The sequence below is a fragment of the Neomonachus schauinslandi genome, chromosome 7 (genome assembly GCF_002201575.2).
Source record: "Neomonachus schauinslandi chromosome 7, ASM220157v2, whole genome shotgun sequence".
NCBI classification, from domain to species: Eukaryota; Metazoa; Chordata; class Mammalia; order Carnivora; family Phocidae; genus Neomonachus; species Neomonachus schauinslandi.
Window position 1 is genome coordinate 133,728,499 of NC_058409.1, and position 26,075 is coordinate 133,754,573.

Consider the following 26,075-nt stretch of genomic DNA (forward strand, 5'->3'; position numbering starts at 1 on the left):
TGATTTTCAAGATGTCTCCCAGAGGGTTTACTTGTCTTTGAAATCATTGTGTTACTTCTTATTTTCCCCTCTCTGGTCTTATTTTACCCATCCTTCCCCATAGCAGCATGCTGCAGCCACATAGACTCTTCTGGAATGCTTTGAAGGGACCATTCCTGCTCCTACCAAGGACTTTCCTGTTTCCCTCCCTGGGATACTCCTTCTTCTGTTCTTTCCAGGTCTGTCTCCTCCACTTCTCTAAGATTGCAACTCTAAACCCTTTTCTCAGAGACGACTTTTCTGACACCATTGTCAATGACACTTGGTTTCATTTTCCTCATAATGCTAATCACCATCTGAAATTAGCTTAATTATGTAAGTGCTTCTTTATGGTCTCCTCGACACTCCCATAAACACATGTCCATTAAATGTACATTCCATGAAGGTACCTTGTACAGAGACTGTATCAATTATTATCCAGATGGAAGCAGAGGACACCTAGTTGGCTAATTTGCGATTAGTTTAATAAAAAGATCGCATTTTAAAGTGCAGGCAGACTGAAGGGAAACCATACAGGATGTGGCAGAATCTGGAGAAAACATGACAGGTGGCTGTGGTCACCACACTAGGGCTGAAGGAATGATAGGGGCCTTGAGACCCATGCAGGTGTGTGGTGAGGGGCCATAGTAGGAGACAGTGTGGGATGTGGGGGTATCCATGCAAAGAAAAACCCAACCTCGTTCTCCTTATACCACTCAATCTCTTGCCAGTTGGCCTATTACAACTGACAGCCAGAGAGCAAAGTCTAGAAAAGTATATAAAGTGGATCTAGTTTATAAAGTGGCAAATGGAAGAGAATTCACCATTATACTATCAAACTTAATAACAGTGGCTGGATGAAACATATATTTTAGGACAAATGCTGACTGAATCTAGTGTCCCATGTCTCAGTCCTGCAATTCAATCCTCAACTCAAGAAATAGCTCGTGTAAAACCATATGCTGGATTAACACGTGTAACATTTTATGATTTTTCATATAGAGTATTGCATTATTTTCATCTCAAAATGTTATCAGAGTATTTAACCCATTTTTCAAAATAAGCTGAGATCCACCAAGACTAAGGGGCTTGCATACAACGTAAGGGTCATTGCAGAGACAGAATTTATCCATTGGCAGACTAGTGTCTTTTGATGTATTATTTTAAGTTTATAACTCTCTCGACCACATATTTCCATTCATATTGGCAGAAATAAAATCCCACTATTTTTCTCTTTTATTTACTCTAATATCTCAGTGATGTATGCTGGAAGGTTCATCAGGTACAAGACATTCAAATCATACCAAGATTCAATGTATACTTGCCTACCCACTCTTTTTTTTTTTTTTTTTCTATTAAATAGGATTTACTTCAGAATTATACCTAATTAATTAAATTTTGTGGTATTACTACTGTGGAGTATTTGGACTGTTCTGCAAAATGAATTTCTTGGGCTTCAGCTATTATCATGCAAGGCTACTGCTGTATCTTTATATACAAATACTAAGAAATAGAGATGAACACATGAACTGAAACCTAAGACCGGAAATAACAGAATGTAGCATTTCCTTTTGCTGGTTACATTCTATTCTAGGAGCATTTAAACTCAGTTCTTGGCAAGGTTCCTCCTTGCTCAAGATCATACAATCTATTTTTGTTTGTTTGGCTTTAAATATTAGGCAGTTTGTAAACAGTGGGTGGTCCATAAGAAGAGTAATTTCTTGGAAAGGAGACTATTTTTTACCAGGCTTATTCAATAGACCACAGTGTTTTAAGATTCTCTTCCCACATTTGAATTTTGTAGTCTGCCTGATTTCCCAGATTCTACTCTGAAAAAAAAAATCTGCAAATATCATATTTCATTTGTCTGAGGTAGTGGCTCTTGAATAGAAATGGTAGTGGGGGAGGGGAAGCACATCATGGTCATCAGTGGTTTTCTTTGGAACTACATTTGCAACCCTTTCCTCTCTCTGAATTCTAACAGATGACTTCCAGTCAAGCTGCATTACACTAAAGGAGGGCCAGAAGCAGCAGATAGGTCACCTATCAGACACAGGATGGAACAGGAAGGCAGGGCAGTTTGATGTCGTGATGATAACTGTAACAACTTACCGGAAAAAAAAAAAAAAAAAAAAAAGCAACAACAAAAACTAGTCTTAAATAAGTGTGATAATGCCTATGTGTTCTCTTTTTCATAGCATCTTTTTTTTTAATTTTTTTTTTAGAGATTTTATTTATTTATTTGAGAGAGAGAATGAGAAAGAGAGAGAGAGCACATGAGACGGGGGGAGGGTCAGAGGGAGAAGCAGACTCCCTGCTGAGCAGGGAGCGCGATGTGGGACTCAATCCTGGGACTCCAAGATCATGACCTGAGCCGAAGGCAGTCGCTTAACCAACTGAGCCACCCAGGCGCCCTCTTTTTCATAGCATCTTAATGTATGTATATACAATATATATAATATAAAGTATAAAAATTATATTTATACACTTTCATATTTGAAGTGAAATGAGTAAAGCAAAAATTATATATAAATGCATGTAATTATAAGTATAAATATATACATGTATATAATTTTTGTATTGGAAATGAACTAAGTAAATATAGATCTGGTCAGCAACAGGACAGTAGAGCATGCATATGAATTAAACCCAGGCATTTCTCTAGAAAATATGAACATTCTAAGGCAGGCAGAAGTCATGTAACTTAAGCCGTGGGACCAAGTCACAGAGATGGCAGAGATGAAGAATCTTAGTTAAGAGACTTGGAAATGAAACATCAAGGATCTGAGCTGAAGAGAGGAAAAACAGACTGAAATAATAGAGTGTTAGTACCAATGCATGAATAAACAGCAGTATCAAAAAAGCGGAGCTTGTCTTTTTTGCAACCATTTCCTGCCGAGGGTCAGAAGAAATCCTAGATTGTAGTTAAATCTAAATTAGCAACAGAACAGCATTTGGTAAGTCAATAGTGGAGAGTACAGATAAAATGCAGATGTGTATTCAGTTTATGATTTGGATGCTATACTTTGTGTTGGTGCTCAATATTATATTTGTTATTCATATATGCTACTTTATTTAAGAAACAGGACTATCAAAGATACATGGGTTTAAGACAAATGCTCTGCAATCTCTCCCTAAAACCATTGGATTTATAGGCTGGAATTGGGAATAAAATTTATTCATTATTTTATTTGCAACAAATCCAGACGGTCTTAGTTATTTCACTATGAATAAATATAAATTAGTTCTATACTTGGACACAAGAGCAGAAAATGAGTAGGATATTTCAGTATGCATATATACTGCATGATTCATGATTGTAAACTTAATTATTTATATACTCATTCATTCATTCATTCATTCAGCCAGTCATTCAACTATTCAGTTGGTCAACACATTCTTACTGAGTTCCTTCTAAATGGCAGACACTGACCTAGATGCTGGAGTAACTTGGTGACAAGAGAGACAAGGTCTCTGCAGTGGCAAAGCTTAATGAGATCTAAGTGAAAAATCTGTGCCTAAAATAATTAAGAGGCATCCTGAGAGATGAAATAAAATGCATGGAGGAGATATTTTGTGTGTTTGAAAAGTTAAGTAATAAATATATTTTAGAAAATAAAAATAAGAATGGAGAAGAAAGTAGCATTCTTTGGAAACCGCACACTCAGTGTAACCACTTAACTTTTTAATGCATATTTGATCTATGTTGTTTAACAATTTCATTGCCTTTTAAAGATAGATCATTCTGTGTAAGTCATGCCTGACTTGGCTGACTTAATGAATGATGAATGTCTTTTAGAGCTGACACATTGTTTTTTGACCATATTCCACAATGCTACACAGCAGTTTTCACTGTGTGGCTGCTCCCATAATATGTTTAATTGTATCCTAACCATTGCACATTTTGAGTGTTTCGCTTTCTAAAAGATGCATAATTTTGTTAGCATGTCTTTGCTAATGGATCTAGATAGAATCATTTTCTTGTGGCAGACTATCTGATCTCAGAAAGCACAATGTTTGTAATGTTTATCTTTCATTACTTTTTTCCCTTAAGGTGTTATTAGAACAGCTTTGCCAAACATGGACAGGGAAGTCAAAGAACAATACCAAGTTCTCATCCAAGCCAAGGATATGGGCGGACAACTAGGAGGGTTAGCTGGAACGACAATTGTCAACATCACCCTCACGGATGTCAATGACAATCCACCTCGATTCCCCAAAAGTAGGTTCTTTCCTGTTGAGTTTAAATTAGTACAGCTTAAAAAAAATTCTCACACTTCACTGAATATTACAGAAATTACAATAATTTTTCAGACACTTCTGGTCTTTAGGAAGCGGCAACCAATAGATAAAAATTAAAAGACTTAAGAGCTTCATTTTCCGTTGGAATCATGCTCAGGACGACTTCAATATAAAACAATACAAGTCAGTAATTGAACAATGAGTCTTATGTTATTGATTTCTATTCAAGTAAAATATTCACAATAGGTTGGAATCTCGCTCTAATTTTTCATTTGAAACAGTAATATAATTATGAAAATCCCACTGTAACTTTAGACTCATATTTATGACACATATGACACCATATTATTTGCTCTATCATGCAATTAGCATAAGAATTCTCTGCCTTTTCTTTAGCTATTGTATGTGTAGAATCATTTCCATTTCCTTCCATGTAAGTATCAGATGATAATACAGTGATGCTTTTTACATTACTTTAGTCTTACTTTATTTTAGTTTTGCAATAGGTGAAAATTGTTACAGTTTCTATGATAATAGAAAGGTTCACACCTGTATTTTCTCTGTAACTCTGTGCTTCTTACTGAAAATGAATACTTTTCACTTGTGTTACATCTAGTTTCCTTTTGCAGTATCACATTTAACACCAATCAGTACCTGTTCAATTTCTGGTACATTTTCAACGATTAGTTCAGTGTTCCTAAGACTTAGAATACAGAAACTGAAAGTCTCTATCACTGGTTACACAAGAGAACCAAAACAAAATGATTTTCCTCTTTTCAATCTCAGTAGGAGACTTTGAGTTCATCTACTAAAGTATAAAACACTGAGAATATTTAGCTAACTGGATATTTTATTCCTTTAAATCTATGGTTTTTCATATTTTACTACTTTATCATTTTCTCTTAAAATCATCAACATGTATTTTCTTATGGAAATATTTTACTTAGTGATCAGAAAGTCAAATGGCCAAATGTTATGAGGAGCAATTAGAAGTCATCATACTTTAGCAAATGAAATATATGTAACAAATGACTAGTACAAATATGCTATAATTAATAACAGAGAGTCTTATGGCAACACTTCTTACTTGGCTATTAAGGGAAACAGATAAAAGATAAGTAAATATTAAAAGAGAAGAAAGAAATAGTGCATTTGATTCTCTAACATTTGAGGTTATGTTCCCAACTCAAAAAGTACTGATTATTTTTATTTTTATTTTTATTCCATTTATTTCTTTATTTTTTACTTCTTATGTGTGACAAGCTCTAATAGCCAAGTGAGGAGGATAGTTTGGGAGACTACTCCACTTTTATATAAAAGAAGTCACTGGGAACATGGGTCCTGTTCTGCATTTTGAGCATATAAGATATGTCAGTCTAAGCTTTAGGAAATAGCAGAGATATTCCTACGTTGTGCCAATATTCTTATTCACAAGGATGATAGTGAGGCTTTTCAGATGAGGGATAAAAAACCCAGCCAGTGGAAGGATACAATTTCTGCTGGTATAGATAAAGTGCTTGGTAAAAATTGGGCAGAGATCCAGACAGATAGTCTGGGGTACAGGGAAATGAAAATATCTCCATGAGAAAGAGGCTAGATTATACATAGAAAGACAAGATGGTGTGCTCAGTTCCTGTTGAGATACGAAGATCATTTCTTGATCTTACCTAGTGAAAAGAGAATCTGGATAAAGCAATAGGCTTGTCTGGGATTAGTCAAGGTTGAATACGTAGGTGTGAGGGTAACTAAATGAGAACCACGAGGAAAGAATGTGGGAGATAAGCTCACTGGGACTTCTGGAACATTTCCATGCTGTGTCAGCAACTTTATCATTCTCTTATTCCCTATTGACCACGACACTCTGAGTTCTTTATTTTCCACATTTTACTGTTAAGAAAACTGAGGCTTAGAGAGGTTAAATAACTTGCTTGAAATCAGCAAACTGAAGTAACAGATTTTTTTTTTTTTGTGCTCAAGTTCAATTCCTTCTAGTTTAACATAATATTAAAATGAAAACTTACTCTTTTTCTTTACCTGCCACTCTAAAACCATACTTTTTTGAACACCTGCAAAAAAGTCACATAACATATGTTGAATTGTCAGCATTCATAAACAGAGAAATGAGAGGGCAAAAGAAATATACCGAGCAGCTCACCATGATCAAATTATTTTCTACTTGTATTACATGCATTTTTGAACTATAGTCTGAAAGTGTAAGAGGTGAGAAAGTTCTTTGAATCATGAGAAAGGAGAGGGTTTTCACATTTTTGCATGAATAAGAAATTAATCCCCTTGCAATTTCATATGCCATTGTGTCAAGCCCTTTTTACTGTATTGTCATTTTGAATTGCATCCTTCAGAGGAAAAGACAGAATATATTTATAAACAGAAAAGCCATTTCTTTAGAAGTCAATGCACTTTTTGCAAGAATATTTCTCACGTGAAGCAGTTAAACTGCAAACGTGACATAACATTACAAACTGAAATGATGGTCTTTTCAATGTAAAGGTAAAATATATATACATATTCTATACATAAATAACTTATAAGAGAATCTGCACAACTAACTGTATTTGCTCATGCCTATTAAGCGATTATTCTGAAAAGAAAACAAAACAAAAACAGAAAACTTCCTTCAGATGAATTTCATGAGCTCCAATTTCTCATTGCTTAAAAATGCACAAGGTAATTTCTTAAAATTTACTAATCATAATTCATTTTGGCTTTGTGTGTGTACATATGCATATGTGACACTGTTAAGTACCCATTTCCATCCATTTCCTTCTCTAAATACTTTAAGAGACTAAAAAAGAAAATTGAATGGCACTTGCATTCGTATCATGCATGTGTAAGCAGTTTACTGTTTTATTGTTGCAAAATAGATGGTTCCTGAGACATCAGAACTTCCTGCCAGTATGATGATGGTGACAATGATATTGACTAGTAAGTTACTATGTGTCATGTATTATGCCAAGTGATTTGCATATAGATTCCCCTCTTACTTTAATGACTGTATACTATTTTCTCAATTTTAGAAATAAAGTAGCAAGGCATATTATTAAGAAAAGTTAATGATAGAAGTAAAGTTTTTAAACGTTAAAAACTTGTCCAAGATCATGTGGCCACTGGGTGAGAGAACCAAGCCTAATCTTACATAGTGACTTCAGGTCTCTCTTTGTCCCTATCCCTGCAAAGGCAATTTGCTTTTGATGCCTGTGTTTGGCCTAAACTGTCCTAGAGATAACCCAGAAAACTGTCCACAAACAAATAGAGAAATTGAAATAATATCCACCACGTTAGAAGAGCTGTACCTGTAGTCCTATAAAGACAAAATATTTTCTTTGCAAAATCTTTTCCATATACTTATAAAACTACCATCTACCATAATCAAGGTTATCTGCAGAGGATCTCCATCTGTAAAAATAATCTACAGAAAAATGCTGATGGTTTCCATTACTTGAATTTTAAATGACAAAACCATCTAACAAGCTGATCTAAATAATGCATTGTGAGATCAAATCAATTAAGTGATGCGGTTAATTCACGTTAGGCAAAATATTCATGCTTCTCCCACTTGGTCTCTATCTTCTGTATAATAATTTTGTAATGAATACAAGAACAACTTAAATGAAAGAAAGCACTCCTTGTACAACATTGGATGAAAAGAAATACTTCATTTATAGGAAATGTAAAGAAGGTTTTTTTTTTTTTTTTCTTTTACAATATAAGAGAGTAAGAGAACTTTAGTTTTACTTAGGTTTATGTTAACTTCCGGACAATAACAACTTTTCCTGGGGCAAAGTCTAATATTTACGAGTGTCTTATTCATTAAATTAACAAACTATATAATATGGATACAACTATATGTCCTATATGGTAATTATTGTGCAAATAATACATTATTTGCACAAAAAAATAAAATTAAAGCATTAAATGCATCAGCCAGAATGTCTACTGCATAGTGAACAATGTTTGATCTTGTTTACACAAACTACCAAAGACTACAGATCTATGCATAAAAAATATGTATATGCATTTATATATTTTTTTGTATTATACGTTCATGATATAGAAAGACTACAGAATGTCCAGGTTAATTATTGAATCATCAAATAAATAAATGCTTGTAACTATATATTTATTTAGTGTAAAATATTGATGTGTTTAATTAAAATGTATTATTTTATATATATAGTCTCAGAATCCTTAAATAACATCATGGAGAAATATGTCCTGACCTTTGAGTGCAAAAAGGCCAATATGTGTCTGAACGTGGAAACACGGTCAGGATCACTTCAGTCTTTTTCACAACTTCTGTCTGTTACTGTCAGGATGTGAATTGTATAGAACTCTCATATCCCACCTTCCTTGGAGACTCTCACTACTGGCCTACTTCCTACCCACAGGTCAAGTGCAAATAACTGGTAACACCCCAGCATGTTCCTAAATCATGTCTCTGAGGGTGCAACAAAGACCAAATTTCTGCTTTTAGCACTATCTTCAATCTGTTATCTTAGGGGCCGGGATGGAAAAGAGAAAATGCTGACAAGTACTCTGAGAAAAATACTAGAAGAAGCATGACTGGAATAATGGTCTTGAGTGAAATCCACCACTTTGATGAGGATAACTTCTTCAGCCTCATTGAAATATTTGAGATTGGGAGGGTGGTGTGTGTTAGTTTGGTCCGCAAGGTTAACACCATAATAATATATTACTTAGGGGTGCCTGGGTGGCTCAGTTGGTTAAGCGACTGCCTTCAGCTCAGGTCATGATCCTGGAGTCCCGGTATCGAGTCCCGCATAGGGCTCCCTGCTCGGCGAGGAGCCTGCTTCTCCCTCTAACTCTCCCCCCTCTCATGTACTCTCTCTCTCTCTCATTCTCGCTCTCTCAAATAAGTAAATAAATCTTTAAAAAAAAAAAAGAAAAAAAAAAGTATTGAGGGTAGGGGTGCCTGGGTGGCTCAGTCGTTAAGCTTCCGCCTTCAGCTCAGGTCATGATCCTGGAGTCCCAGGATCGAGTCCCGCATCGGGCTCCCTGCTCGGCGGGGAGCCTGCTTCTCCCTCTGACCCTAACCCCTCTCATGTGCTCTCTCTCATTCTCTCTCTCAAATAAATAAAAATCTTAAAAAATAATAATAATAATATATTACTTAGTACAGAAATTTTGACTGTAAATATAAGTTGAGGCTTAATTGAAAACAGGTGAAGTTTTGTGTGTGTGTGTGTGTGTGTGTGTGTGTTTTAAGATTTTATCTTATTTTGGCATCATGTAATCAACAATTCAAGTGTGAGACTTTACCTATGGTGTAATAAAACTCATAGGTTCCTAAACAGACAAGTAAGGTAATGAGAAAGTTTTCCCACCTCCACCTCTCAGCCTTTCTGCAAAAAATTAGAGGAAAAAAAAATTATTTTGTGACAATTTCCTGTTAGTCAGAGCAAGTAAGTAGATGCCAGCAACATAATTTATCAGATTTAAATAATAATAAACCTCTAGATCTCTGGCTGCAATGCATACATACCTCTTACTCATTCAATCTTCAATTCACATGTCCTCAGTTTTCTTTTCTGCATTTTCCTGCTAGGACTGCGTTATCAGGCTCCAAGATTTTTTTCCAGGTGGTACAATTGTACTACTCTTTACAGAATATGGTCATGATTTTAGTGAGGACAACAGCTAATACTTATTGCACATGTACCATATAAAGGCCCCATTAAAACTGCAGGTTAACTTCTTTAATCCTTATAAATAGGTGTTGTTTATTTATACACATTTAGAAGAGGAAAGTGAAAGAAAAAGAGATAGTAAACGCTGAGCCAGGTATTTTGTAGATACATGTGTGATAGAGCAGAAAATAATTGGGGAACATATTAGAGCTGTGATTTTTAAATATGCACATTTATGAAAATATAGCTTATTGCTTCCTACACCAGAACCGTTAGGTAAGAGTGGGAGCCGTGAACGTGAACATGGGACATTCAATCTACTTCTCCGCTAATCAAACTGAAAAGACATTCTCTCCAAGATTGTGAGTGTTTTTAATGTTTTTGTAGAACAGAGAGATCCTAGGCTTTGGAAAAGGTACTGATGGAAAGCTCAGCTTTACCATTAACTCACTGGGGCCTGAATAAGCTAAATAAACTCTCTCTGTCTCATGTTTTTACAACATCAAATTAAGATAATAAATAGGGGGACCGCATATCCTGGTTTGCTTGAGACAGTTGCAGTTTTCACTTGTGGTCCCAAATTAATTACAAATAGTGATTCCTTTTACTCTCAAAAGAGGCTCTGTTTGGCTAGTAAATTAAATAGACATCTTAATAATAATATATAGCACTTCTGGGAGGATTAAGTAAAATAATACAATTGAAGTATCCAACAGTAATTTTTTTTTCTTCTCTCCTCCTTCCCACCTTTTCTTTCCTCCCTCTTTTCAGCCCTATCCCCATTTCTCCTTTGTATCTATCTCTACAACTAGAGAATGTCATAGGCCCTTTTTCTATCATTTCTTTGTGTCTTTTGCTTCCCCTTTATCAGAATTTCCGATTAATGTATGGTCAAACATGGATTGAAGAAAGAAGTAGCTCAAGAAATAGCTCATGTCTACATTTGTAGTTGAATTTACCACCAGGAAAAAAAAAAAATCTTAGGACTGATTGTATACTCTTTATACACACAAAAAATCAATTTCAAAATTTCTAACTCCATAGAAATATTTAGGAAGTGAATATAAAATAATACTATCACCAAAATAGTATTATCTTTACCCATGGACATTTGCAATGACTATTTTGATTTAAATACAATATTCTAATTTCATTTTACTTTAGCCTGGAAAAAACACAGTTGCAGGATTGAACTAATTTATGAAGTCTCTAGTTGCTTAATACTTAACAAATTATTACAACTCTCTTTTATGGACAAATAAAAAAGAAATTCTTTTTCATGTGAAGTCTTAGTCTTATGCTATTAAAATATTCAGAGGACCATCGGCTGCCTTTATAGGATAGGTTGATTCTTATCTAGCCTGATATACACTGACTTGTCCCTAAATGATTTTACAGTAAAGGTATTCATGATATAAGTGCATTATAATGATAATGCTATCTTAAAACTCTTCACCCAAATAAAGTATATATGCTCTGATTATTAATATCATTTCCCCAGTTTTTTTTAAAAAGCTTAAGTTTGTTATTTTTACAGTCTATGAAAATCACATTAATAGCCAAAATAAAATTCTTGCAACTTTTATATAATCATATATATAAATACACACGCATATTTATATACACTCGTTCTTGATTCTTAAGAGATAAGAATTGAATAAGGTATCTTTACTTTTTTCAGCAAACAATGAACTCTATAAGACAAATATCTCGAGGTATAAATAATACCACAATGAAACTCCCAAATAGGAACATGATCAGACTAATTATTGGCATGACTAGGATATGGTAAATTAATCTAACTGGAATTACTGGGAAAATAGTTATGAATAAAATAACATTTGAGAAGAAATGTAGCATAAGAATTTAACAGATTGGAAGGAGAGGAATTTGAGACTGCACAACCCAGAAATGCAAACCTATGTATGTATGTCTGTGGGTTCTTTTCAGTTGAGGGGCAAAGCAGATATCAACATGTTAGAAAAATAACTTTGATAACGTGGTGAAGACTGAAGAAGAGACTTGGTGTGGAGCAAACCCATGACAGTTGTTTGGAATAGATAAGTAAAGGCAGAACTGAGAGAGATTTCAGTAACAGGAATGGAAAAGACTGTGTCCTATTGGAGTCAGAGGATAAATAAGATAAAGAGCATGTGAAGACATGATTTAAGTAGGAAAATGGTTTATCTGATAATATGCTGAAATTGAGTGGAGATGAACAGAAAATGGTTGAAATATAGGGACACCCGAAGTCAGAGTCAGAGAAGCATTTTTTTTTAAGTTATTATGTTCGGTTAGCCCACATATAGTACATCTTTAGTTTTTGATGATGTAGTGTTCAATGATTCATTAGTTGCATATAACACCCAGGGCTCATCACAACACGTACCCTCCTTAAAACCCATCACCTGGTTGTCCCATCACCCCATCTCCCTCCAGGAAATAAACTGAGGATTACAGAAGGGAGGGGGGGTGAGAAACATTTTTTTTAAAGATTGATTTATTTATTAGAGAGAGCACGCACACACAGGGAGAGGGAGAGTGAAAGGGAGAGGGAGAAGAAGACCCCTGCTGAACAAGGAGCCCAATGGAGGGCTCTGATCCCAGGACCCTGGGATCATGACCTGAGCCTAGCAGACGCTTAACTGACTGAGCCACCCAGGCACTCCTCAGAGAAACATTTTTAGAAGATGTAAATATAGAAGTAATTAATGAGGTCTGAGGTATGGAAAAAAATAGTAAGATTCAAGAAGAAATAACTATTTAAATTTTGAATATAAGAAATTTCAAGAATGAGAATGAATAATGCTATAAGGAGAAACTGAAATACAATGACCTCAAACCTTTAATACACAGATTTCTGACCATGGTGATCATTTTTAATCCTCAATGTGAAACATCCTAAATTCAACATCTATTTCACATGGTTTAAATTTCTGTATTTCATATTTGCGTTATTATTGGTCTTAGCATTTATTTAGGCAGGAAATTGAACTTCAGTATTTCTTTATGAGAGTTCAACAGAATATAAGCAATAACCATGGACACAATACATTTTGTACATAAGAAATCTAGTTTATTAACAGATATAAGACACAATAAATTATAGCATTCAATGAATAATGTTTCATTGATTGTTAGTTTTATTGAAGTGTATATGCAAAAAAGGCTATATCTTTTTTTGTCTGTATAAAAAAAAATTAAAAATTTAATGTCTTCCCTCAAGCAGCTCTGTGTATAATGGGGAGAATAAGTTAATGTAGTAAGAGTGGAGAGCAAATGTGTACCAAAATATTTAGATGGTACAAAAACATAATGTGTTATTTAAAGGATTATATGCATAGAATTGTGAAGAAAAAAATGGAAGTGCAAAGACAAGAATATTTTTCATCAAAAATGGCTTTAAGCTGCCCTTGAGAGAATGAGGAATAGAATTTATACACAGGAAAAAAAAAAAAGAATTTATACACAGAAAGAAGAGGAGTAGCAGACCAGTGAGACAATTTAGGCATAAGCAGCAAAATAAGTACAGCAATGACAGAAAATTTAAACAGTTGTCTACATGTATGATGTATGAATATATGAAGAATATTCAGAAATCATATTTGCAGGTCAGTGAATTGGATGCTATTGAAAGAATTTGTTTTGGCTAAAAGAAATCAAAATGTTAGATAGGAAGAAACTATTATCAAATTTCACATTTCCAGACTACCTTCATAACCTTTCCAAAAAAACTCTGTGAGAAATCAAACATTTGGGTAAATAAATATCCCCAAGAGAATTTAAATTCCAGACATTTTTCAGGAGCTTAGTTTATAAGGTGTCAAGTTTATTTATAATTTCTAATAAAAATTCCAGTGTTGCATATTTTTGTGAAACTAGTGGCCAGTATCACTGAGAATTATCTGCATAACCATATTTTGTTAGATGGATCAGAAATTACACAAAGACAAAAGAAAGGTTTACATATTTAATGGAGGTTTTAAGGGAATATTAAATGTACTCCATAAAATGAATGAACAATGGAATGTTACTGATGGACTTGAAATGTTGTGAACGCTTGCCAAGATCTCCATCATGCTTACTATTATGTAATGCAGGTAGTGGTTATATAGATCACATACATTAAAAATACATATTTTTTGAGGATCAGAAACACTTCTGATTCTGGCAATCATTGAGTAATACAAGTGGGTTATGTTTCATAGTTCATTTGGAATTAGTTTTTTTGGGATTTCCAATGCAATTTCTTGAAAAAAATCATGTTATAAAGAGCAATTAGTTTTGCAGGGAAATACAGATATGTGTTTATAGGATCTATAAATTAGCAGAACTATAGTATTAAAGATAATAATTTGTACTTGAAAAATTTTATACTTGAAAGCTGGGAGCTATGTAATAAGGAAGGTATTATTGGAAATACAGAAAGAGATGTAATAAATGCCCCTTCCTTTCTTGGGTGCAGAAGCAGAATTTTAATTTTAGAGCCACAATGCTCTTTTCTCTATGTCTTCAGTGATTTTACTCTCTAAGCATGGAAAAAGCAAACTTTCCCCAAGTCTATCCAACCCCAATTGACCCTTAATTGGGATTTGCATTTATCAGTGTAGCTGAAATTGAGAATAATTTGAATTATTTGCATTTTAAAAGAGCTTATTTGTTGGGGGACCTGGGTGGCTCAGTCAGTTAAGTATCTGCCTTCAGCTCAGGTCATGATCCCAGGGTCCTGGGATGGAGCGAGCCCTGCATCTGGGCCCTGGGATCCAGCCCTTCATGCAGCTCCCTGCTTGGTGGGGAGCCTGCTTCTTCCTCTCTCTTTACCCCTCCCCCATCCCTGCTTGTTCTCTCTCTCAAATAAATAAATAAAATCTTTTTTTTTTTTTTTAAAGCTTATTTGTTAACCTGATATTGTCTCCATTTGAATGACATTCAGGCAGTGAAACCAGGTGGAGTGAAATGGGCAGACCAAATAAAGGACTTTAGATCAGAGGTGCACTTGATTGGTTAATATGATTATTGAAATGACAAAATGTGTTTCAGTTGGATGAGGAAAAAAAAAGCAACAGAAAAATGATAATGAGTTACTGGATGTAGAGAGTTCAATATAATGATATTAACTAACATTAAAGTTATTTATATTTGATATTAAAGTTGATATTTACTGTCTCTCTATATAAATATATATTTATGTTACATAAAATCGGTCATAGTGGTGGTAATTGAACAGAAAAAATAGGAAGGTAGAAGATTATGATAATTTTTGGCTTTGTCATATAGTTTCTACTATTTGGAATGTTTTCTACCAGCTGACCTCACAGATGCAACATCATCTAGTTGACTCAACTCAGATTCTCAGTTTAAATGTTATTAAAAGTGCATAGAATTGTGTCACTTTCCTGATGTGACTTAGCAATTCTACTTCATTTGTGGGATTGTTTAATTAATAATCCCTCCCTTACTAGGTAATAAATGCCATCAGAATAAATATAGTTTGTTTTGTATTTTGTTTTTGTTTTTTCTTTATCATTCCATGGAGGAAGCTACTAAAAATGGCAGTTGAATCACATATTAATAATCTGAGTTACTGGAAGGCTTAACAACTAATCTACTCACCAAAGGAAATTTAAAAAGGACAATTCAATATCGAGCTCTGAATTTTTGTGTTGTGTAAGACTGCTCAGAACTAGAAAGTTTGGAGGAATGAATTTCTCATATCTCTGAGAAAAGAAATATTGTTATTATTATATAGAATTTATAAAATTTTATAAAATTTATAAATCCATCAATATATTGGATGTTATGTATATGGCATTTCATTTTCATGGATGTGGTTAGGTAAAGTCTAGACCAGAGAATTATAACCTTTGTAAAAAGATACATTAATTTGACCAATACAGTAAAGCTCTTGCTTCCAAATACTGGACACTTCTAGAAATTTGTTCATCCTAGACCCATCCTAAGAATGAGCAGGACTGGATGTCTCTGTCATTACTGAGAGATTCCATTCACTGTATGCTTAGTACGCTTGGCTAAAATCTAGTTTGAATCCAACTCTGTTATCAGGATGGTTTTTCCTTGTGGACTATATTTCTGTTACTTTAATTTGGACATATTGAAAATACTCACAGCTTCAGGCTTTTGGGGAAATAGAGGGCATTTGAAACATTCTTCAGACACCAAGATATTTTTATTCTTAAATCCTTCAATTTTCAAGATATGGGAAAAATGTTTCAGCTAAAATGAAAATGGCTTTTCAGAACTTCTTTTAACACCTCCCTTTCTTTTATCTCCATACCTCTGTACGCAGTTTACTGTTACTTACTGCCAATCCTACAGGAAAATAGTATAATACAGATATGGAGATTATCTATAGAATTACTATTTGAAGAGTAACTAGTAAAATAGATACTACTTAGGAGTTTCATGAATTATTATAAGTGACATCATCATCATCATCATCATCATCATCATTCTAATTTTACAGATTAGAAAAAAAGCTTCAATATTTTGCCCCAGGTCACAGAGCTAATAAGAGGTTATAACCGGTTAATAATTTCTATACAGCTCCTTTTTACTCATACAGAAATGTTGTTTGCTCCCATTTCCTTTTTTATTTTCTTTAGATGAGGTGAAGTCATTTTGTGTGCTATTTTTATATTTGCTTAAGAAATTAAAACAATAAAGAATTGGTAAAGCAATATTTTATTTTTATGTGATTGGATGGTAAATCAAACACACATGTGGGATCACTATTTGAACAATTAAATGAGTTGAATCACTGAATCAAAAGTTTAATGGTAATATATATTTTCTAAAGTTTAAACATAAATGTAATACTTCAAGCAATTATCTATTTATGTGGTCTCAGGTAATATGTATTTATGTTCCTAAAAATGTTTAACATTCTTAATCAATTGGAAATAATTTCCGCTTAAACCTTCCAATATTTTTGTTTTTCTACTATTTTAAAATATACATTCATTACCTCCAAATTTATTACTTTTCATATATAGTACAGTGAGTTCTCTGTGAAGTTTAACATTGACTTCTTATATATTGTTTTGAGTAACTTCAGTTATTATAATAAACATAAAATAAAATTGTATTTAAAAAGAAATGTAATGGATTATTCCATTTTCTTTATACTTGCTATTCTTATTACTGAATGTTGTTACAGTATTATATATTTCATTCACTCAATATATTTTTGGGGTCTTTAACTTTTATTTCTGAGGAGATGAAAACATGTTAATTCATGTTTTGTTAAGTAAATATATCTCTTTGGTATTTCCATCAGTACTTGGAAATTTTTCAAAGAAAAAGGGGAAGGAAAGCATAGTGTATATCCTTTTTCCTTAGGTATCAGTGAATGCCCCCCAGCCACACATACAAACCCAGTGTGAGTCCTAATAACTGAAGTATAATCAAAGTATATTTTTTTTAAACAACATACTTCCTGAAAGGAGATCCATTTAGCCAATAACTGAGTAATAGATACTGTTACCTTTGGGATTAATAGGGAGCATTATCTGTAAGAAGTTTTAGAATTTGATCTCTGTAATTCCATCTGAGTTCACTGCATGCAATTTTCTCCTTTTCCATGGGAAAGTTTTTCTTTTTTCTTTTAAACACAGCATGTATATTTGATGAGTATGTAAGTATATATTCTTATCGACTCTGAGCAATTTCTTGCCACCTGTTTTATTTCTTAATCTGTGTTGTACAGGTAAGTGCCATTAAGATGTTTCATATGTGTCAAAAATAGGACACATAGAAGATGATGGCGCTGCAATTTCCTAGTACATCAAAAGCGATTCAACTTTGGCAAGCTGATGATTACTTCCACTTTGAATTAATCTGAATGACCCCAGCTTTATTGCGTCGAGTTTCTAGAAATAATAAAGTGTCAAGTCACTAGGAAATAAACCGACAGAACCTAAAAAAAAAATGACATGACTAATGCATAGTTCCTCTGACTTGTTCCATATTCTGTAGACTTTATTACTAACTACAATATTTTATTTAGAAATCTTGTCTTAATCAATGTGTCTTTCACCTTACTAAAATATGTCTGCAATATAAAGAACAGAAAATTCAGTGCTCTGTATAGTTGTGTTTTATGTACACTAAAATCTCAATACACAAAGAAGATGTAAGTGGTGAATCACTGTTTCACTTCTACTATATCTTAATTTTGGTGGGGCATGTTAGTGAATGTTATTGAGTTAGTCTTTTTTGAAGAGTGCTACTATTTCAATTAATCAAAAGTTTTCCAATACCATTAGATAATTATAAAATTCATAGGCTTACTGTATGCGGACCACTTTTTTAAGAAACTGTTATTTAACTTATATTGACATAGTATTACAAGGAATAGCTATCTTCACATTTATTGTTACTGTCTTCATAAAATGTTCTTTTATAAAACACAAAACTCATATCTCAGCATATCATCCTGAAAAGGGGAGCTCTCATTTATAGTCTGCATTATCTGATGTCCTTCAGATTACCTTTCAGATTTAAAAATTCTTCTCACATTGGAGGGTCTCAATTCTGGCTAAGCTTTTTACTTACACTAACCATAATCTCTTGGTGATGATGCCAGACTAGATTATTCCCCTTGATTTTTAATTCTTTTAATTTGGCTTTTAATTGTTCAAATGAAAAGCTAACTTATAAAGTGAGTATGTGATCTGAATCTGCTCCTATTGAATGGATCTGAGAGAGTAAGCAGAAATATCACAAGCCCTTTCAGTTGGATGTCCATAATGTCCTACAGAGTCCATCCAGCCCTCCCCCAGCTCAGTCCCCACCATTGCCACCACCTTGCACTGCTGGCCATGTCGGAAATTTGAAACCCACTGCACATGGCAGCTGCCTATTCCTCTCAAATCTCTGTCTGCCAGCTCTGTTTTCAATAATTTTTTCATCTAAAGGTTCCTAATTCAATATCTTGTTGGAGGAAGATGTACAGTACACTATTCAACATAGACCTCCATTACTATATTTTATCAGGAAAAACAATTCAAGGCCTTTCTTAACACATATTGATTGATGTACCATGACATTGGAATATGACTAATTCTAGTATCGATTCAAAGCTTTTGGTGTTTCTTCACATTCTTTATCAAAATCCCAGGACAAGAGGCAAAGGATGTGGACATGTTTTTGATGAATGATGCTTCCACTTAATAGGCATTAAGAAAGGAAGAAAAAAAGGAAATTAAAAAAAAAACACATCTATGAGAAGTTTAGTACAACCTTAAATAACTGTTGCATAATTTCTTGTCATGTTAAACAAGAATTCAGGCATCATTGAGGCGCCCAGGTGGCTCAGTCAGTTAGACGACTGCCTTTCACTCAGGTTATGATCCCGGGGTCCTGGGATCCAGACAAGTATGGCTTCCTGCTCAGTGAGAAGCCTGCTTCGCACTCTGCCCCTGCTACTCTTCTTCCTTGTGCTTTCTATTTCCCACTCTCTGTCAAATAAATAAAATCTTAAAAAAAAAAAAAAAAAAGAATTCAGGCATCATCATTTTTGCTAGTATTCAGAAGTGCTTCAGTCAGATCAGGGTTTAATATGGCTATTGTGAAATACTTACACTCTCTAGATAAAGTAAGCTGCAAAAGTCACTTTAGGTTCTGTTTATGTAGTTATGTCTGTTTGAACTCAAATCCCCCTTGGATATCTGTCTTTACCTTTCTTGTAGACAATGTGTACACATTGCAACCTATGATTTTAGTCTTCCTCTTTGCTCTGGTTGCCTCAAGTCCAAACTCTACTGTAAATCCTGCAAACTTTGAGCATCTCTCGATGACAGCCACTGTGTGAAGTGTTTAGGGAATAACATCTAATGAAACATAATCCTAACCTATGAAAAGTTGCTAACTTGATCAGTTAATATGTTTTCTTTAACCAAAATTCTTTTGTAATGTGTATGTAACATTCCATTATTAACACTTGGATCATTATTATTATTATTTGCCTGTGTTCTGATTTATTTATTTAAATTTTCAATTTGTTCTTTTAGAAAGATTTGACATATTCCCTTTTGAAAGCAGGTATACTGTTAAGTAATTATCAAATTATTTGAACAACTATTTCTGGATCACAGTAAAAAATGTACTTTCTCTTTTACATAGAATCAAACAAATTTAAGTAAATATTTAGCTCTTTTGAGATTAAATATATGTTTCAATGAGGTAATGTCCAGTGAATATAAATAAGGCTTATTTTGACATTATAGGAACAAGTGGCGGATATCTTTTTTATGGGGGGGACATGAGCAATATATGACAAGGTTTAACTGCTACCAGGTCTAATGAAATTACCACATTTTGAAACCGTGAAAGAGCTACAAGACTTATAAAATAATTGGGAATAAAAAGGAAAGTATTTGGCAAGATCTCCACAAAGCGTGATTGATTATTTTTTCCTCCTTTTTCTTGAAGCCAATAGCTGAAATATTGAAATGTAGTTTGATGAACGAACTTTACCATTCAAGAAACATATTAAAGGCCTTCCTAATTTAATTTCTCTAAGTGTAGCTACAAATTCTAAACAAATTAATTACCCTGGTTGCTTTAACCATGGTAAAGTACAATCCAAAATACATTAATAGAAATTAAAACTGGAAAGCAGATATCAAAATTTAAACTATATTTTTTAGTTTAGTTTTGCCTTCACATTTTTACTTCTGCCCATAGTCTTCCTTTCCTTATTTTGATTTTTAAGCGATATTACAAATTTTCCTGATTCTGGTATATTTTATATAGATTGGAATTTTTCTGGGTTTTTCTGACTCAGTATCAAATTCATGATAATATATGTGCTCCACCTGGTGGTGAAAAATAAAGAAAAATAACTTTTTTTTTTTTTTTGAAAAAGCAGGGCTAAATAGAACTTTATATCCTGATTTTAGATGTCTGTGAAAATACCTTGTAGGATACCCAGTAAAAATCTACTCAACACTAAACATAAGTCGAATATTCGTCAATAGTATAATATACTTAAATTCACTATGGATTAAAATTTTGGTTAACCAAACACACAATCATTTTATGAGACTGACACGCTACCTACTGCGCTAACGAGGCACCTCACACAATCATTTTACAGGCTGTTTTTAGCTTAATGATTTACACTTACTGGGTAAATACTGTCTATAAATGTATGGAATATATATATATAAGAAAAATATATAACATCTATATGTATATTAAAAAATATAACCTTAACTTTCTATAAATATCTAATTATCAATCATCTATCTTCATTTTATCTCTGTCTTGTATCCTGGATTCTATTCTATTGGTACCAATTAATTATATGGATTTTCCTGCCCTTCCATTCAATAGTAGGTACACTTTGAGGCTGTTATGATGTAAAATACTTCCTCACAGTAATATAAATTTCACACACTTTACTATTTACAATTCCCAATTAAAATTCTAGAGCAGGACCTATTGAAGAAAAAAGTGAAGTTATTTTTCCTAATCATATTCTTAACTTGATAGCAAACTCCCTTTTGATTTTGCACTATTATGTTCTAAATTTGATCTACTTTCTACATAGTATGTTTTTCTATCCTAGTAATCTTTCTATACTCTTTACTAACTCCACTGTCAATATGAATTATACATTCCTTGTCAGGTATCTTCCATCTGAAAGTTCCTGAGTCTTCTCCTATTGGCTCAGCCATTGGAAGAATAAGAGCTGTGGATCCTGATTTTGGACAAAACGCAGAAATTGAATACAATATTGTTCCAGGAGATGGAGGAAATTTGTTTGACATCATCACAGATGAGGATACACAAGAAGGAGTCATCAAATTGAAAAAGGTACACAGACAAGTTTTTGGACAGTTGACTACCCGCTATTAATTAAAGAACAAAATGACAAAAAGTTGAAAATGACAGAAATTTTAATTTTCTTCAGTTAGCAGTATTTTAAATAAAAAAAAGCCCAGGTGACCCAAGTATTCACTTCTTCAGGCACTTGTATTCTGCAATTCAACATATATATATATTTTTTGTTGAAACAGGTCTATTAATTTGATTAAATTATTAAAAAATTATTTCCAGAATTTAATTGTAATTTAATTTTTTTTATTGTTACAAACTTAAACAAAAAGATTAACTTAAAAATAAGATCTAGAAGTAAGGGGCGCCTGGGTGGCTCAGTCTTTAAGCGTCTTTCAGCTCAGGTCATGATCCCAGGGTCCTGGGATTGAGCCCCCCATTGCGCTCTCTACTCTGCAGGAAGCCTGCTTCTCCCTCTCCCACTCCCTCTGCTTGTGTTCACTCTCTCACTGTGTCTCTCTCTGTCAAATAAATAAATAAAATCTAAAAAAAAAAATCTAGAAGTAAACTCTAACCCCACCAGAGGTGGTCTTGCCCCTCTCATGACTTCTCTGAGAATATAAATATCTAATTCACATATTGTTGGTGAGAGTTTATATCATAGTGGAAGAATCCCTATGTCAGTAACCTGTATTACTGAGGAATGGAAGAAATGAACAAGGGTAATACTGGGCTTGAAGGGGTTTTAATGAGATAAGTGAAAAGAAATATTCATGAGAGAGAGAGAGGGAAGGAGGAGGGGAGAGGCTGAAGAGGGAGGAGGGAAGGATAAAGAAGAGAGAGGAGGGAAGGATAAAGAAGAGAGAAGGAAAGAGATGGAGAGTGAAAGAGAGGGAGGGAGGGAGGGAGGGAAAGGCTGACTGTGATGGGAAGCCATTTAGTAATATTAAATAGACTGGTACAGAAGAGAATTGCAGAAGGGGAGAGCATAATTCAAAATATTAGCGAGGGTGTAGTCTGTCTTCCGTTGGGTTGGCATGAAGAAGGGGTATGCAAATGTGAGCAACAGAAAAATCAAAATTATGATTGGGGTGTGTAGATTGTTTCCATAACAGTGAAGCAAATTATAGGAATTTTCAGTAATGGAGTGCAGGCAAACTAGTGAAACTCAATTTAGTACTGCTTTCCCTGCTCCTGCAAAGTATGTTCTATTTCCCCCAAACCACAGTATATCTTATACACTTAATAATTGTGATTATTTTAGCCTACAAGAACTATCTTTGCAGTCATTCCCATTAATTAGGCTGCTGTTTCCATATTTGCTCAGGAACTCTGAATTTTAACAGAAATAGTACATATGACAATAAAAATAATTCTGAAAAGAAATACAATTTCCATATAGATTATTTACCACTTTTTATTTTCACTATTGCACATAAATTGTACCTTTTCTAGAAATTACTTTAACCACATGATCTCATTCAGCAAAATTATGCATTTATGTTGAATTTTCAAAGTACAGTTTAAAAATTATGTGTCAAATTCTGAACTTTAGTTCTTTACTGTTTGTTCTTGTTTTGCCTGTTTTTCTCTTTTCTATTCAGTAACATGTCAATAAGAGTCTTATTACTTATTTTTTCAGAAAAAATAACTACATTTAAATGACTTACAAATATTAATTTAAATGGAACAGATATGTATTCTCTTAATACTGAAAAAATAATAGAAAATATTCTACATCAACAGTTCATAAAATTTAAGTATTAAATTAACTAAGTTTACAAAGTAAAATTGAGGTACAGAAGAGTCAATATTGTATATACTATATTTTTAAGTTTATATATGTATGTATATTTATATTTACACATGTTTTATATTTCTATTTTTATTTACACACATTTACCATCTCTGCCAATGAATGATTGGTGTCTAAGGGTCAATCTGGAAAAATGTGTGGCACGCTTATTTACTTTTAAATACAATTGAAAAGGGAGTGCTGTGCTAACCATAGTCTTTATATTATACCAAAATGGCTTAATCTTTGAAAGTAGTGATTTTTTAAAAAGAAAGTAATGATTTAGTTATATAAATCAACTTTTTGTAACTATTCACTTATACATCTTCACTAAAGTTGTAAAAACAGAACTTTTCCCTTTTTAGCTAATGAAAGATTCATAAAAAGAGTCACGTCATTTATTTTGTTGAATTTATTTTATTTAATTTTTGTAGAATTTTCTCTCTTAACTAGATTAAAATTGAGATTTGTAAAATTATGACATAACGTTATTAAAATTGACTTATATAATATAGAAAAGCAGTCCGAAAAGTTTATCTCTAAGTATACAAAATACATTTTTCTTCCTGCAGTGGATGAATAATTGTCCATTTTGCTGGCATAATAATTTGTCATCCAAATAAAGTTCAGTGTCCATAACTAACATCCACTCCTTCATTCAGCAGGTATTGATGGGGAAGCCACTAAATCCAGGAACGTACTCTGATTCTGGGAATAGAGCAGTAAACAAAAGAGACCCTTTCCCTCTACTCAAGCAGCGTCCACTCAGTTGGGGAAGACAGATGATAAATCCAAAAGCACTGTCCGCAGTGATAAATTCAAGCTTGAGAAATGTAAAGCAGGGTACAGGGATACAAGTAATATGGAGAGTGGTGGCTTCTATAGTGGGGTGGTCACAAAAGTTTTCTCTGACAGGGTGAAATTTCAGCAGAGACTTGAAGGAAGCAAGAAATGAATCATGTAGTGTTTCTGAGTGATGCATGTTCCACAAAGACCCAGCAGCTACTGCAAGGAGGCCAGTGGGCTGAGTACAGCCAGTGAAAGGGTCCCTAGCCAGAGATAAGGTCAAAGATGCAGAGAAAGGGTGCATTATGGACAGCCTCATAAGCCTGGCCAAGAATGTGAATTAGATCATGGTATGGGAAGCCCGGGGTGCCTTTAGATCTAAATTACCTTTATTGTTGTGAAGCTGGGATAATGTGATGTTCTGAGGAGAATAAAGACTAGGAAGTGAGGATAGAAATAGACCAGTTAAGGGGCTCCTGGATGGCTCAGTTGGTTAAGCCTCTGCCTTCAGCTCAGGTCATGATCTCGGAGTCCTGGGATCAGCTCCACATTGGGCTCCTTGCTCATCAGGGAGCCTGCTTCTCCCTTCCCTCTGCCCCTCTTACCTGCTTGTGCTCTCTCTCTCAGATAAATAAATAAAATCTTAACAACAACAAAAAAGAAATAAACCAGTTAAAAGACTATATAAATAATCCCAGAAACTGTTGATGGAGATATGGACCATGAAATTTGCAATAATTGAGGTTGTGAGAAATGGTAAGATTCTGGCTAGATTGTAAAGGAACAGCCAACACATATTTTCATAAATATTCTGATCATCTGGCAAATTACCCAAGCATTTGAATAGATGTGTTCTTAGTGTTGTAATTTGTTTTAAAGATTTTATTTATTTATTTATTTATTTGAGACAGAGAGAACGAGAGAGAGAGAGCACATGAGAGGGGGGAGGGTCAGAGGGAGAAGCAGGTTCCCTGCTGAGCAGGGAGCCCGATGCGGGACTCGATCCAGGGACTCCAGGATCATGACCTGAGCCGAAGGCAGTCGCTTAACCAACTGAGCCACCCAGGCGCCCCTGTAATTTGTTTTAATCTCTCAGTGAAGAACCAACAGAAGCAATCCCTATCTGTTAACCTCCAGTTCTGCTGGGAAAGAAAATTGCAACTTGCAGAGTACATCTATTAAATCTTAAAAAAAGGGAAATACCCCAGGAGAACACTTCTATAACAAAATTTTAAAATTATCCATCACTTGTACCTATCTACCTACTTATCTACCTACCTGCCTATCTGCTGTATATATTATATTTTGTGTGTGTATACAAATATATATGTGTAGATACATGACTTGATTAAACATGGTGGTATGATTTCATAAAAATAAAATAAATAGAAAAATTCTGCTGCATAAAACCCATGAAAAACTAAAAATTAATTTAAACAATTGCAATACTTTAAGTTTTGTTTTTTCCTCTTGGGGTAGGTAAAGACTGTATTATAAAATTATTTATGCATATATTCCATAAGTTGTCAGGAAAGTTTACCTTGCACTTAGCTTTAGGATTCCCAGAAGAATTGGATGTGTAATAATAAGTAAGTATGTAAACATTAACAGCTGTGTTTCAGTTATAGGATGATCTTTAAATTAGTGTTTTGAAAACTTTCCCTTCAATATCTCAGCATAAAATTGCAAAAAGGACCTTTCAGGTAAATTCAAATTCTTTTTTTTTTTTTTTAAAGATTTTATTTATTTGACAGAGAGAGATACAG

General features: G+C 33.7%; 1 protein-coding gene across 2 annotated transcripts in view; it reads left to right on the top strand.

Annotated features, from left to right (window-relative positions):
* The window catches only part of CDH12 (cadherin 12), a 252,200-nt gene that overhangs the window by 169,750 nt on the left and 56,375 nt on the right, over positions 1-26,075 (top strand). For both annotated transcript variants that reach the window (XM_021695843.1, XM_021695846.1), the window contains 2 exons: positions 4,073-4,240; positions 21,580-21,767. In XM_021695843.1, the coding sequence (XP_021551518.1) occupies positions 4,073-4,240; positions 21,580-21,767 (356 nt within the window). The remainder of the gene's footprint in view (positions 1-4,072; positions 4,241-21,579; positions 21,768-26,075) is intronic.